Raw genomic sequence first — 15,063 nt, 5'->3', positions numbered from 1 at the left:
AGAGTGCTAAGAGCCAGCTAATGAAATAACACCCTGCTGCAGGGCTGGTTTACATCTCAGCACAGCAAAAGCCAGAAGCTGGTGTTAAGCTACTTGCTTTTTTGGCAGCTGTTTGCTTTGCTGGTTTAAAAGAAAAGCATTGTATAGTAGCTGTGAAGCCTCTCCTTTTCATTGCTGTTTTTTGCCACATTAATTCCTGCAGAAGTTAACATTTCATTGAAAACTCTAATGTGTAACAATTAATGTGGTCATTTATTACTGAGATCTTTCAAACACAACTTAGTATCTCTAATGCTCTGCCAAAACCAACAAACCAATGGTGGGTTATGTGTCATTCCCAGGTGGGGGAAGAAGAAAACCTAGGAGCATAATTATAGCAATTTTGATTATTACAGTGCACTGCAGAAGTAAATCTGTGATCAAGTTGTGCTCTGCTGTTGCTGTGCTTGCCAACATTGAGACAGTTCTGCTGTGTTTGTACTCTGCAGTGTTTAAAAGAAAAAAAAAGGAAAAAAAAAAGAAAGAAAAACCAACAAAACACTTTTTGAGGTCAAACTCAAAGACTCAATCCTACAACAGAAGCAGAGCACCACGTGTGAAGCATACAGGTCCCTTGGGCCCGAGGTGGTGTCCTGTCACTTAATGGTCAATTGCTGCCTGCTTGGAGGAGAGGCATTGGCAGGTTCTGAAGGGAGCCTGGTCTGGTCCTCCTCGATTGCAAGTGGGAAATCAGGAGATAACACCAAAACAACTGTTTGATGTGCTGATGTGGCTGTAAAGGCACTGGGTATGCTGGGTGGTGAAAAGAATATTTGTCAAATCTTGCTTTGTTTTTTAAATGTTTAGCTAGAGATCTGTGTCTTTGAATATGTTTGTAATATGGAGTCTGGTTTTTCCTTAAGGTCTCCTGTAATGGCTGGAGGACTGTTTGCAGTCGATAGAAAGTGGTTCTGGGAGCTGGGAGGGTATGATGCAGGTCTGGAGATATGGGGAGGAGAGCAGTATGAAATATCCTTTAAGGTGAGCCATGTTCTCTGGAAATTCCTTTTGTTTTGAAAAGTAAGAATTTGTTCTGAGGCGCAGAATGTGAATGATCTGTCTTGTCCTTACTGTTGCGTGTGACTGAAGGTGAAAGAGTTGGGAGTAGTAAGACAGTGCACAGAAGAATCAGCACTGATGTGAGCAGTGACTTGTGAGGGCCAGTTTTGGAGCAGGATGAGCTGGGGTGGCCCCGTTCTGTGGCCACAGCTCCGATGTGTGCGCTCTTCCCAGCAAGGGTAAGTCAGCTGCTGTGGAGCTCTCTGCCTCTGGGGCTGCTCAGTGCTCACCCTGGCAAGATGGTGAAATATTCTCCTCCTTGAGGGCAGGAGGATTCCAGTTCCAGCTTGAGTTCTCAGAGAGGAGAACAACTTTGTCTGTAGTCAATCCAGCTGACCCCTGGCTGTGAGGAACTCAGGCTGTTACTTACCCGGGAAGAAATCTTCAACAACTGGAGTCATTACTGTTGCTGGCAGTGACTTTGGATTATTATCTGCCTGGCCTGGGGACAGTTCTGCTACTGACTGATTGAGCTGGTCAGTGGAGGCCTTTGAGAGTTAGCCAGCTGACCAAAAATGCTTACAAAGAGTAACAAGTCACTGTAACTCACCAAGACTGCTGGTACCTGTGTTAGGTTGGAATATGGCACTGTGAAATCCAGTTTGGGAAACCCACCAGAATGTCCCAAACCCCTGGAGGCAACTGGCCAGTCTTCAGTGGGGGGATTCCTTCCCATAGCCTGGACCAAACTGAGTAAAGATGTCTACATTAAACTCCTTTTGAGGTTTCTTTCAGAGGTTGAACATTTAATTTTACAGGTGTCTGGATGCCACTGATCTAAGATAGCTGACCTTGGCACAAGGCTAGAGGATAGCAGGGATGTAAGACACAGTTTGGCAATTCTGTCATGGCTGATCTCTTAGAAAACAGATGCCTGACCCTCCATGCCTCTGTGCAGTTCAGAGATTATCAATCCTCAGCAAGCCACGCTGCCATACACACCCTGTGTGCTACTGGACAGCAAACAGTGGGAGAAAAGACATTGATTTTGAGACAGCCTTTGCTTCCATCATTTCCTCACCAGAACCCATAAGTCATCTTGGATGTCCCTTGTCCTCTGTAACAGTGTCAGGAAGGGAGGGACGAGGGCACCCTCTTTGGGGGTGTCACTGTGCTCAGAGCCATTTCACCTTTGTGTTGCATGTAATGAAATTGTGTAAGGCGCTCATTCTCTGCAGGAGGGGCAGCATTCAGCCTCTTCCTCTCTGAAAATGCTGGTTTCCAAGAGTGATGACAGTAGCTGGGCAAGCCTTTTGTCTCCAGTGCCACAGCAGACAGTCACACTGCTTGATCTGCAGGAAATAAGACTGCTTCATTCATCTGTTTGCTTATCCCCTCTGAAACACGCTGTGTTTTATTTCAGTCCAGAGATGGTAATTTGTGGAGGGATAAATTTGCTTTAATTAATCTCTGCAAAGACCCCCTTTTTTCTTTCATTGTGCAACAGAAAAATGAAGTTTTCACTGAAAGAGGCTCAGTGTATTTTCAGAAATTAAGATAAATTGATACATTCATCTGTGGCTGATAGATTTAATAATTCTGCTGGAATTGCAAGAATAGAAGGTTTGTTCATAGAATTTATGAAGCTATGGCATTTCCTGGTGAGCTTAGAGCTACGTTTTTACCTTTAGAAGCAGACTGAGATTTTGTAGTTAAAGGTGCACTGTCAAATAATTTAAAGCTCTGGCTTTAGGCATGGGGTACCCGTTTTCACATTATTTATCTCATGGGAATTCAGATTCTAAGCATGCCAGATTTACAGCCCATTTTTATCAAAGAATCTGTTGCTGTCCCTGGTTGTTGTAGGTGCAGGTACTCTTCTGTACTGCTGGTCTCTGATCCATTGCATTGATCTGGCCTCCTTGAGCCTCACCAGGAGTACAGGGCTTCTTGGGGGGTTACTTTGTGCTTTGGAATTTTTTTTTTCCTTAAGCATATTCTTTTTTTGCCATTTATGGACTGTGCCTTGCTGGTTTTGTCTTTATTTTAAAATACAGAGCTCTGTTGCCGAGAGACTGGAAATAAACAAGTTTATTTAGGAGCCTCTTGCCCTTGTTTTTGGAAATCATACCTATTTCTGTTATCAGCTGGCTCTGCTTCCTTCTGAGCAGAAATTTTCAAGCAAGCCAACACAGAAAGCATCAATGTTTAGCACCTCAGAAAGCATTTAGCTAGAGGGTGGATCAAACTCTTTCCAAGTGAAGCCTTTCACTTTGTATGAAACATATGCATCAAACATCATTAGGAAACATTGTATGTAGGAGGGACAAAAAAAATTGAGGTGAACTTTCTAACCTTAACTTCTGGTTTGTCATTTTCTGGGCCTTAGCAATCCCTTAAAACAGAAATTTCTAGTTTAGAAATGAAGGAGTTGATGTATCCATTCCGTATTCAAGCAGAAAACAGGCACTGCTTCCTTCTTTGACCTGTGTGTATCCAGAGCTCAGCATCTCACAGCCAGCACTGCTGCAGCTCAGGGTGATCCTGGTCAGGTCACCCAGACACAACAGACACATCACAATCTCCAGTGGTAGTTACAGGTAAATCATCAGGTGCTGACCTTGAAGTGTGTTCTTGTAATTTGGAAAAAGGGTAAACAAGCACTCACAGCATTCTCTGTGGGGCATTTGTCACCTTTTTCTGCTGCCTCGTGTCTCCTGTGTTCAGCAGGCTGAGGTGGGGTTCTTTGGAATCACTCTTTTGGAGTCATCTCCTTACCTCTCCTCTCTTAAATTTTCTTGGTCTTTTTTATCTTCCTGATTGCGTGAACAAAACCCAGTTCTTTACCCAAAGTTATAATGGACCTTTCCTCTTCTAAATGTAATAGCTGCCTACGTAACTGCTTCATTTTTTTGGACATAAATGCATTTAATTTGGAGCAGTATGTGTGAAGCATTTAAACTGTTCCCTTCAGCAAGTGCTACTTTGTACAGCACTTATCTGCATCAGTTTTGAGATGGTGTTGCCTCTTTTCCAGTATTTTTGTGGCTTCTATTCTGTTTGGCTTACATAAATCTCCACTAAACTGCTTCACGCCTTTCTTCCATAAATACATAGTCTCTGATTTTTTTTTAGTTATGGGGAAACAGAAGAGTAAAAAGGGATGTCTCTGACTTGTGTAGGCATAAATATAGATGTACTTTGTATCTCAGATCTGAGTGGTGTGGTTTTCAGTCCTTTAATTGCACGCTGTACTTGAAGAGCAAAGAATGAGACTCCAGAATGTCCCTCTCTAGGTGATAAATCATTTCAGTTTTAGAAACATTTGCCTTGTAATTTGGAGATTGTAAAGCCTTCACAAAATGCAAAGGTTCAGTGCAAACAAGCCAAATTGATAGTTGCCCTGAAAAGAACAATTAGAAGGGAGACAAAAGAACCGGTCAGTACTTGTGGTCTTCAGTTCTTGCTTCAGCAACAGGAAAAGAGCCTGGTGATTGTAGGTCATTGCATTTTTCCAGATCCTTTTCCCAAACTGTCAGCATGGACTACTTCTGATTTCCACAGCATAAAACATGTTACATGTTTTCCAGTAAATCCAAATGCTGCACAGCTTCTGTTCACATGCCTAATGCCTGCCTCTCCTTTGTCCCATGCCAGCAGCATGTTTCTGATTCCCATTTTGCTGCTGGGCTCTGGCAGGTGTGTAGTTCGGGTGCAGCTGCCAAGGGATCCCTTCTGACAGCATTTCTACTTGTGTTGCCGAAGTTAGTGCTGATTGTGAGCCTGCACTGCTTATTCCAGGCACATACTCACTCCACTTTCCAGCAGCTCACGTTTGCCCACACTGGAACAGGCTGGGCATTCTGCTGCTTTTTTTGTGTTTTTTTTTTTTTTTAACCAGCACATGCTGCTTAATTCTAAGGCTCTCAGCTGCAGTACAGGGTGGCTTCTTTCTCCCTTCCTATCTGGTGACGCACAGATCAGTTTCAGACCATTGACTTGAATTTTTTGCCTCTGTTCACCCTCTTCTTGGTTCAGGTTCCTGAGCAGCCTCCCACCAAGCAGCAGCAGGGAAGTGCTCCCCTCCACTCCATGAAATGTGATTATTAGAAAGTGCTGTCATCACTCTCAAATGCTCCAGACAGTGAGGAGGGGCTGTACTGGTGTGTGGTGTGTGAGAAGGTGCTGTGCACACACAGATCCCAGTGCCTCATGGGCTACCTTAATCTCTCAGGGAGCACCGAGACCCAGCAGCAGGAACAGCTGATGCTTCCAGTATAGAGGATTACAGTTTTCCTGAGTTATTTGCCTTGCTTTCATCCTCTCACCTATTTTGTTATGCAGAGAACCCCCATGACTTACCCTCTGTGTCCTTTTCTTCCCCCCTTTCGGTGTGTGCTTACACAACTAGCCAGCTGCTCTCTGTTGATCCATCCCATGGTCTTCATTTCTGTTGTGTCCTGCAGAAGCAGCTTTATTTTCAAGGCTTAACTATCCTTTGTGTTTTTTCCTCTCTTGGGAAGCATTGGCTCATCATGGTGCAGTCTTTGGAAACCATAAACCTTGTATACCCAGATAATTTGTGTTCACACACCAACTGCAGCATTGTATTGTATGTTTGAGAGGAGAGGTTCAGCTGTCTTACCTGACATTGTTTTCTGAAATTGCAGAAAGGGAATTGGATCAGCGTAACATTCCCATGTAGAGAATAGGTGGCATATTATCTGCTGCTTTCACAGCATACTGACTGAATCAAAGGCTCTGGAGTCGCTTTATGAATATGGAGTTACAGCTCTCCAGGTCGCTGGGAAGATGGAAGCAATATCACCAGTGTTATTTTATTTCCCTTGTGTAGTTTTTTATTATTAGGGTGAGATTGTGGCCTTAGCTAAATCTGCTCAGTGTGCCTGTTGACCTCAGTGTAGCCAGGTTTTCTCTTCATTCTAGCAGATCTGTCAGCTGCTGGATTCCAAGCCCAAAATGAAGATTGGCAAAATTGTGCCTGAGGAAGAAGAGAAATTTCCTGTTCTCTCTTGATGAGATCTGATTAGATTATTGTAAGAAGCACTGTCTGCCTGACCAGCTTTAATTCTTGTTCTTACGGCATAAATGGCTGTTTAAAATCAGCTGCAAGTTCAGGCTCTGACGTTTTCTGTCACGTCAGCTGAGGAGTGAGGCACGAGCTGTAAAACACCTAGAAGAAACTGGCTCCTGTGGCTGAAGGAGAAGACAGTAAGGGACAGTCAGTGATGTGGGGAAGGCATGAGGAGCTGCCCTACAGCCCAGCACCGTTTCAGCTGTCTGACAGCACGGTATTTTTAGCAGTGTACGTTCTGGTGTGTCGTGCTGGGAACTGTACTCTTGTTTAAAAACAACCAAATATCAGTAACTGAGTGGAAGCATTCCCTCAGCTAGCACACAGCTATTTTGGGTTTGCTTCCCTTGCATTTACTCTTTGACAGACCCCTGGATGAGATTCTCTGACCTTTAGCTCTGGCTTTCTAATGCTTTTGTTAGCTGTGTTTTACCAATGCATATCACGCTCTTTCCCTCTCCCCGTTCTTCCAGTTGTATAGATAAGGACTGGTAATTGTCTTTATGGAGGTTGTAATGAGTTCTGTCACCACACAAAGCAGCTCACTAATAAAATAAATCAAAGCAGCAACGAATGAATGGAAAGCATGCCTTTAAAATTAGATTTGTACTGCGGGTGCCACACTGTCACTTGCAGCAGAAGGCAACGTTAAAAAGGCACAGAGGTGGCAGAGTGCCTTAAGAGGTCCCTACCTCTGCTGGTAGGGATTAGGAAGCTTTCCATTGCCTACATTGCAGCATAGTTTGCAAGTAAATATTTTAAAGCATGATCAGGAAAAGAGCAAGTCAAACTGATGTTAGGTTTTACTTATTAAGCAGCTCAATTAAGCAGCTTCTCTGATCATACTGCATGTGTTTGTGTAATGCTGTCTTCTATGCCTGGAGTCTTGTACCAGCTTCAAGCTCCTGGCCCATCAGTTCTGTCCAGCTTCCCACTCCTGCTGCCTCTCCAGCTCTGCAGCACAGGGACAGCTCTCTCCTCTCCCGCTGTACTGACTGCAGGGCTCTGCTGCTCAGCTTACACAGGGACATCATGCTCCAGAGAAGAGTAATTGTGGTGGCCTGGCTGAAAGCCTTTCCTTAGAGATGGGGCAGCATCCTGTGGGTAGGCAGCAAGGAAAACGGGCTGGTGTTTGCAGCCAGGCTTGTGTTACACTAAATTGCAGCTGCTGTGAACCTCTCAGGCTTCTCACTGCAGGGTGCAGTGCAGAGTAGTGCAGGTTGTTGTGTGTGTCTGCAACTGAGCTCGGGGCTTCTGCTGCTGCTCCTGCAGGTTTTTATGGTTCCCAGATCTGCTGCAGCCCTCACAGCCTTCCTAGAAACACAAACCATGCCCAAATGCTTGTTTTCTCAGCCTGTTAATTTCCCAGCAGCGAAATCATGCTCTGGCCCTCAGCAGCCAAAAGCACAGTCACTGCAGAATAAAAAGTATTGCTAATTCCATCAGAAACTTCACAGAAACTGAATGCTAGTTGCTTTTTCATCTCTTCTGCACCAGCCTCTCAGGACACAAAAGGGACAAAAGGAATGAAATTCTGTAGGAGTGTTTGTCAACTTTCTTCTTGTCTCTCTCACCATAACGAAATGTAATTAAGTACCTTGAACTTTAGAAAGTTGCCTGTGAAAAATATTTCTCTAACTGAGAGTAACCAACCTCCATTAAGTTATACACAGTCAGCAAATGACTGTAATTATTAGGGCCAGCAGACAGAGCTGAAACTCCAGAGGACTTTAGTGTCAGAGCTAATAATTATGCAGCAGCCTTGGCCAAATATTTCTCTTCCGAGCTAAGTATTTAATATCGTCGCTGTAGAATATTAATGGAATTGCCTGCTATGTGTGAAGCTGTTGACTAAGCTCATTGTACAGTGAACTGTGGTGGCTCAAATTAGCCCCAGTGAATGGGGAGATCAAGAGCACTGCACCAGCCTGCCCAAAATCCATAGCCTTTGGGGCACTCCCATGGGATCCAGGGACAAACAGAAGGGCAAAGGCAGTGCCTTGCTTCAGGAATTCAGAAAGTCATTTGTTTGGCATTCTAAAGGGTATTTAAGTATTGATTGGATATTTCTGTGAAGCACAGAAATATTTCTTAAACCTAATGAGGTAGATTGACTGGTTTAGAAAATGTCTCCTTTTGTTTCACTTGGACAAAATTACTACATCCATGTTTTAAATAAAGAATAAAAGAAAGTTGCTGCAGAGTGCTGGCACAAAATGAAATCCTCCCAGATGGGGAAGGAAGCTTTTGAGCCCGTTCTAGACATTAGCCAACCATCAAGGTAGTCATCTCCAACTAGCAGTGTGTTCTAGTGACTTCCTGAGGGCTTTTTTAAAGCTATTTATGTGTTCACCAGGCAGAAATTTCCACTTAATTGTAAGGCTGCAAAAGCAATGAATGAATGTCAGCAATGAAACCATAAAAGAGCAGTGATAACCACGGGAAAAAGTAGCAGTTTCTTCTGATTTCTGGCACTGGAACAGGCTCATGAATTCCCTGGAGCCTTTTGCATAACACATGACCACCTGTACTAGGGAGATGGCCTCCCTTTTACGGCCTCGTTACACAACCTACACCCAGGGCTTTTTATGGCAGCCCAGTTTAACTATTGTGGTTACTGTTGCTGTAATAACATATATCAGTTTAAAGCAAGGTGTGTGCTGTTTTCTCAGTGCTTGGATTTTTTTCCCTGTTCTTTTCTGTATAGAAGGCTTGAGAACACTTGTGCTAAATCAAAGCTTGCTGCATGGCTCTAAGCGGGTTGTTATAGGATTTGGGACTAAGGCAGGGAGGGGATTTGGGAAGACTGTACTTTAATGTAAAAATCTGGGTTAAGTTTTTTTTATTCCTTGGAAGTCTTTTCTTTTTCATTTTCCTCCATTAAGCCAAAATTGAACGTGTTTCTCCGCTGTTCCACAGGTATGGATGTGTGGGGGTCGCATGGAGGACATCCCCTGCTCTAGAGTTGGTCATATCTACAGGAAATATGTTCCATACAAGGTTCCCACAGGAGTCAGCCTGGCAAGAGTAAGTGGCAGTGACATTCCCACGACAAGAGTCTGACTGCAACATGGCCATGCTGTTGTCTACTCTCACCCCACAATGGGAGACAAATGTAGGGGCTTTTGTCTGTAATTTGCACTTGTTGAGTGCAAGCTGAGCAGTTTTGCAGTGCTGGATGTGTAGCACAAAGGGAGAGAGCTGCAGATGTGTGTGTGAACAGCTGCCATGCTCCAGACATCAGCCACTGCTGGGTGCTGGGCAGGGACTTTGTGATCAGGCGCTGGCTATAAAAACAAGATATGGCTTTATTTGTATAATACTTCAGTCATTTTATAGCTGTGCTTTCCAAGAGCAGCAGGCTTCAGCGTGGTGATTGGTTTTGGTGATTGAAAGACCTCTCAACTTCAAGCATCACAGACCACTGAATGGGCAAGCTGTAATTTTCCACAATGGAATGTTCCGTGCCATCTTATTACTTAATCTAGTGTAGCCCAAAGAAGAAAGAGATTTTGTCTATCCTGCACTGGGTTTCTCTAGCTAATTTTTAAATTGAGGAGGGATTGTATTGCCCTCTGGTGGGAGAAAAACATCCTAGGAGCAGGAAGGCTGCAAAACTAAAAACCTCAGAGAGATGCCCTGCTGTTCTGAAATCTTAAGGCTTGCAGAGCCTTACAATGCTTCCCAGGTTAGTGGCATCATCCCAGTTATAGATTTGGATTTATTCCTCAGCCCAGCAATGACCTGTCAGAACAACAGCACTCTTCTGTCTGTGCTATCAGGAGGGAGCTGTATTTCTTTTGATTTAGTATTTGGCTCTTCTGGACTCCCACAGTGCTGGAAGGAGATGGCAGAGAGGTAGGAAAGGCTGTTTCTTGGCATCTTAACAGACATCTTGAGGTAAACACCTGCTCCTGTTGAGTGCATGCTGCATTTGGGGCAGGATCAGCACGCTGCTCACTCTTCCTAACTTTTCTGGTAGTAAGTGTTAACTGTTGGACTGAGCAGCTTCATGCAAGGAGTCCCAACTGCACATGGCACATTACTGAGGGGCACCAAGAGTGTGCCTGATGTTGCCAGAGAACAGCCCAAGGTCCAGCACTCTCAAGGGCACTGTGACAAGCAGGTTGTCTTGAGTGGGTGGTGTTTGTTTCTGTCTTGGAGGTGCACAGGGAATTAAGCTTTATAGTAATACATGAAATGTGCTGCTGCCACGAGGTAAAACCCTTTGCTTCTGTTCTGAAGGGTCATCACCTGAAAGCTCAGTATTCCTGAGGTATCTCAGAGTTTTACCCAAGGAAATGGAAAAATAGTGCTAAGAAAGAGTATTGTGAACTGGAGCTTTTCAGAAGGGAGTACTGCAAATCCCATTCCTAGATGGATATAAAAGATGCAATAAGAAGGATTTAAGAAAGCAGCTTTTTGTCAGAGACCTTTGAATGTCCAGTGGTATTTACCAGCATCATGTTCTGACTAGTTTCCTTACAGAAAAAAAGGAAAAAAAACAACTTTTGATTAATGTTGTTTTTCTTAGCCACAAGGAACTAGATATAATGGCCAAGTGCCAGGATTCTGTTTTGACCTCAACTGAAAATATCTTTCTAAAAGTCCCTTGGAACTACAGAGTAATAAAAATAATCTTTGTCCTGAAGCTGGAGAGAAAGAGTGGATGTGAATGAAAATCCTTTCTGAGCAAAAACATGCGAGCTGCTCTGAATGCTAATGGTGGTTTGTGCAGCACTCTCAGGTGGTTTCCCCTCTCGTTCTGCCCCACAGAACCTGAAGCGAGTGGCTGAGGTGTGGATGGATGAATATGCGGAATTCATTTACCAGCGCAGACCTGAGTACCGGCACCTCTCCGCGGGCGACGTCGCCGCTCAGAAGGAGCTCCGCAACAACCTCAACTGCAAAAGCTTCAAGTGGTTCATGAACGAGGTCGCCTGGGACTTGCCAAAGTTCTACCCACCAGTGGAGCCTCCAGCAGCTGCCTGGGGAGAGGCAAGTTTGTGCTCTGACATCTGCAGTGGGCAGACAGGCTGCAGTTTGGTTTTTTAAGGTTGCCTATGTGCCTCAGTTGCTGTGTGTAAGGTGTGAGCAAGTGTTTAAAGATCTGCTTGATGTTTCAAAATCTAAAACTCCTCTACCATTGCACTGGCCTGATCAAAGCAGGCAGCTGCTTCTATTAGTGCACAGCTCCAACGAGAATAGAGACTTGGCTTGTTCTGCATGTTGTGTATTTAGTAGAAAGCAGAATATGCCAGAGGGAGGACTAGGGAGAGGCAGCAGCTGAGCAATAGTGAAATCTTGTATTTCCAAAGGGTTCCACAACTGTGTTGAGCTACTCTTGTCCTTAGCTTTCCCATGTGAAAGGCAAGAAAACCATCCATATTTTTGAAAGTCAGCTGTGTTCTGGGAATAGACTCACCCCAGGAGCGAGGTTGTGAGTTGTTAAACACAGCTCTCATGGCTGAGTGTTTTGGGTTGCTTAAAGAATCACTGGCAAAGGTGTTGACAAAAGCAGGTGTAATATAAAAGTGAAAGCCTGACAAAGTTTATTGGTAAGCTTCACACTGCTACTTTGTAGAGGGTTAAAGCACACAGAGAAAAAGCAAACTAAAATCAATCAACCTAAAATTGAAATCAACCAAAAGTTACCTGTGTGAAGACTGGGAATGGAAAAGGGTAAGGATAAAAAAGAATAAGGGAGATCTTCCCATGGAGTCACAAGGTTCAGAGTGGACCCCATTACTAAACTTCGCTCTGAACTCAACAGTTTAAGCCTAAAAGTTTAACAGCATTTAATCTATAGTAATAATTAAATAGCTGTTAAATATAATCTCTTAAGTTAAACAATTGAACAAAAGATTCATGTAGAATTTACTATAGCACAAGAGTAACTCCCAAATCTAAAGTACTTAAGAATCCAGAAGAGCAACATTCATTGTACATTTGCTATAGCATATTCACACTGGCACAGACTTAAGGGAGGATATATAAGGTATAGACATGTGGAAAATGGCACCACCAGAGACAGCCCAGCCCACAGTGGGCTCTGCAGTCCTGTCACTGCTAAGTTTTGCTGTGTGCTGGAGGTACAACTGGGCCCCATTTTGAATTCTGTGCTTTCTTCCAACTGTTACTGGCCAGCTCAGACTCACAGCTAAGAGAGGAATCTTAAAAACTAACTTCATACAAATACTGCAATTTGAGATAATTTGAGCCTTCTTTCCTGGTAGGAGATGCAGTGACTAATTAATTATTTCAGATACGCAATGTGGGAACTGGACTGTGTGTGGATACTAAACATGGAGCCCTGGGATCCCCACTGAGGCTGGAAAACTGTGTGAAGGACAGAGGAGAGGCAGCATGGAACAATGTGCAGGTAACAATCTGATAAATGATTGGCCCTAAATCTGGGGAGGGCGAAGTTCCAAGGACCAGTGTTGAAGGAAGGCCATTTAGAGCTGTCAGGTGCACCCCAAGGCTCACATGATGATTGTACTTTGGTACAGGATGTGGCTTGTGCTTGTGGCACAGGGCGGTCTGGAGCCTGGCAGTCTGTAGAGCTTCTACCTCTGCTTTGAAGTTCTCAGAGTGAACAAAAGAAATGACAAGAAAACAGTGTGCCAAAACAATAAACCAGTAACATGGCAGCTGTAATATGTAACAAAGTGAATATTAACTTCAAAGGTTGTGCTGAAAGAAGTGATAGAGGAGCATCATGCATATTAATGAACCTGCAGGAGCATTCAATAACTGTTCACTATCATCCTCCTGACAGGAGGCAAATGCATTATAAACACCCAACCAATGCTGGAGAGATGAAACCAGCCAGGTTATAGATTCACCCTCTCAACATATGAGGTGCCAGAAACGACAGCTTTATTGTAACAGAAGGGAGGAAAATATTAGTTTGTCTAAACTGTAGCAGCTGAGCTGAGAAAGGATCAAGAAAACAATGCCTCTATTACAGAGCCATGCATAACTCTTCAGGGAATGGCTTCAGTAGTAGGGAGACAGAGGGTTGTTGCATATCAATTTGATGCGTGAAAAATAGAAACAAAACCAATTTACTCAGACACAGTCCAAAACTAAGCCTCTGTTGTGTCAGGAGGATCTTGAAAATTAGTTTTGGCTTATGTTTAGGAAGAGAATGCGGTTTCTGAGTAGCGTTGAGCCTAAATGATTGTGGTAATTTCTCTCTCAAGAGGGATTTAAAAGACAGCCAAGAACAAAGTAGTTTCTTTGTGCAAAAGTTTTTGGCCACAGTGCTTCAAATAGCAGCACCCTGATCATTACTTGCCTTTCTGACTGCCCCGTGAGAGATCTCTGAGGAGAGCTGTTCCTCCAGAAAAGCCTGGCTAAGGATAAGGACTGAAAGGGAGGTGTGCTGGCTGGCAGCCCTGCAGAACCTCATGGGCCACTGCTGCCCTTTCAGAACCTTCCAGCAGGGCACTGCATTGCCAGGCATAAGGTGTGCTCAGTTACTGGAGTTAAAACTCTTCCCTTATCCCTCCCTCGTTTCACCTGAGAGTGCTGAGAGTTCATTGCAGGGTCAGTAGAAGGAAGAAACGCCCAAGTGTTTGCCCTTCCTGTACTCGTGTGGGCGGGGTGGGAAGCTGTGGCTCCTGGTCTCTTGTCCCAGGAGTGTGGGACAATTTCTCAAGGTGACTGCAGGCTGCCTGTGCAGACTCCGGTGTTCACTGCCAGCGTTAACTCGAGCTGCTGGAGCTCTCTGGCTTTTCTGCTGGCTGGGAAGGGCTGTAATTGGTCAGCTGCTCACTTAATCCTGGATGTATGTCTGCATTGCAGAGACATCCAGGGCTGCTCTAGTACCCGGGCTGACCAGCATGGCTGGCTGCAGCAGCTCAATCTTGTTTCATATGCTGTGTGACAGCTGGTACAGGGTCCCCTGGTCAGCAGTCCCTGTCCCCAGAGGTGGGAGGAGTTTTCTTCTAGAAGATACTATCCTTTCCTTGAAGCCATCCCCACCCTGTGGGCACAGGGAACAGCATTCTGCCAGTGAAAGTATTATGCCCAGTGCCAGCCATTGTGAGGGTCCTGTTTGTCCTGACAGGTATTCACCTTCAGCTGGAGAGAGGACATCCGTCCAGGGGATCCTCAGCATACCAAGAAGTTTTGTTTTGATGCCATTTCCCACAGCAGCCCTGTGACCCTCTATGACTGTCATGGAATGAAGGGGAACCAGCTCTGGAGATACCGAAAAGTGAGTCTGTGTGTGTGGGCGTATTCTCATCTAAGGTGTCAAATTGCCTGAGGCGCTTACGTTTCCTGAAAATGTCACCACTCGTGTTTATTCCTTCTCTTCATGTAGCTGTAATAAGAGAATCTGCAGACAGCTTATTGTCCTTGTACCATTGATTAAAAGGAGGTGACTCCCCTGTGCCACTGGTTAGAAGGGTGAGGACCCCAGGGCTGCTGAGCAGAGGACACTCTCTGTGCAGTGTCCCCACAGCTGACAGTGAGGTGATGCAATGCCCTTGTGTTTGCAAAGAGGTGTTCTGAGAGTTGGTTTGTTCTGAGCACTGGAATGTCCTGCCAAAAGCAGATAAGGATTTATTCATCCTCCTACTAAGCAATGCTATTGTGGGCCACAGGTAAGTAAATTCTTGTCTACGTGCCCTGTCCTAGACCTATCGATCTGCTGGCAGGTGCCCAAGAGGGATGCAGAAAGATTCCAACCTGGAGAGCCCCTGGGAAGCTTTAGACAGTCCCAGTGCAGGTGTGAGGATTGGGCTGCATTCCATTCTGTTGGAAGGGGTGGGAATGAACCCAGACACTTGTCAACCAGTTAAGTGTGGAACAACTTCAGATACACCCAAGTGGCATAATAGCTCACCTTGGTTTTTAAGACTTCTTTCTGTTGGTTTTAAAACAACTTTTCTTGTTCACTTAAGCAACCTCACATC

At 44.6% G+C, this 15,063-nt stretch overlaps 1 protein-coding gene across 2 annotated transcripts in view; it reads left to right on the top strand.

Annotated features, from left to right (window-relative positions):
* Positions 1-15,063, top strand: part of GALNT10 (polypeptide N-acetylgalactosaminyltransferase 10) — an 81,929-nt gene that overhangs the window by 61,021 nt on the left and 5,845 nt on the right. For both annotated transcript variants that reach the window (XM_086851268.1, XM_086851267.1), the window contains exons 7-11: positions 903-1,020; positions 9,053-9,160; positions 10,910-11,131; positions 12,399-12,515; positions 14,211-14,360. In XM_086851268.1, coding sequence (XP_086707394.1) covers positions 903-1,020; positions 9,053-9,160; positions 10,910-11,131; positions 12,399-12,515; positions 14,211-14,360 — 715 coding nt within the window. The remainder of the gene's footprint in view (positions 1-902; positions 1,021-9,052; positions 9,161-10,909; positions 11,132-12,398; positions 12,516-14,210; positions 14,361-15,063) is intronic.

The sequence above is a fragment of the Cyanistes caeruleus genome, chromosome 15 (genome assembly GCF_971803275.1).
Source record: "Cyanistes caeruleus chromosome 15, bCyaCae1.hap1.1, whole genome shotgun sequence".
NCBI classification, from domain to species: domain Eukaryota; kingdom Metazoa; phylum Chordata; class Aves; order Passeriformes; family Paridae; genus Cyanistes; species Cyanistes caeruleus.
The sequence above is the reverse complement of the archived record's forward strand: the minus strand, read 5'-3'. Positions and strand labels throughout refer to the sequence as shown.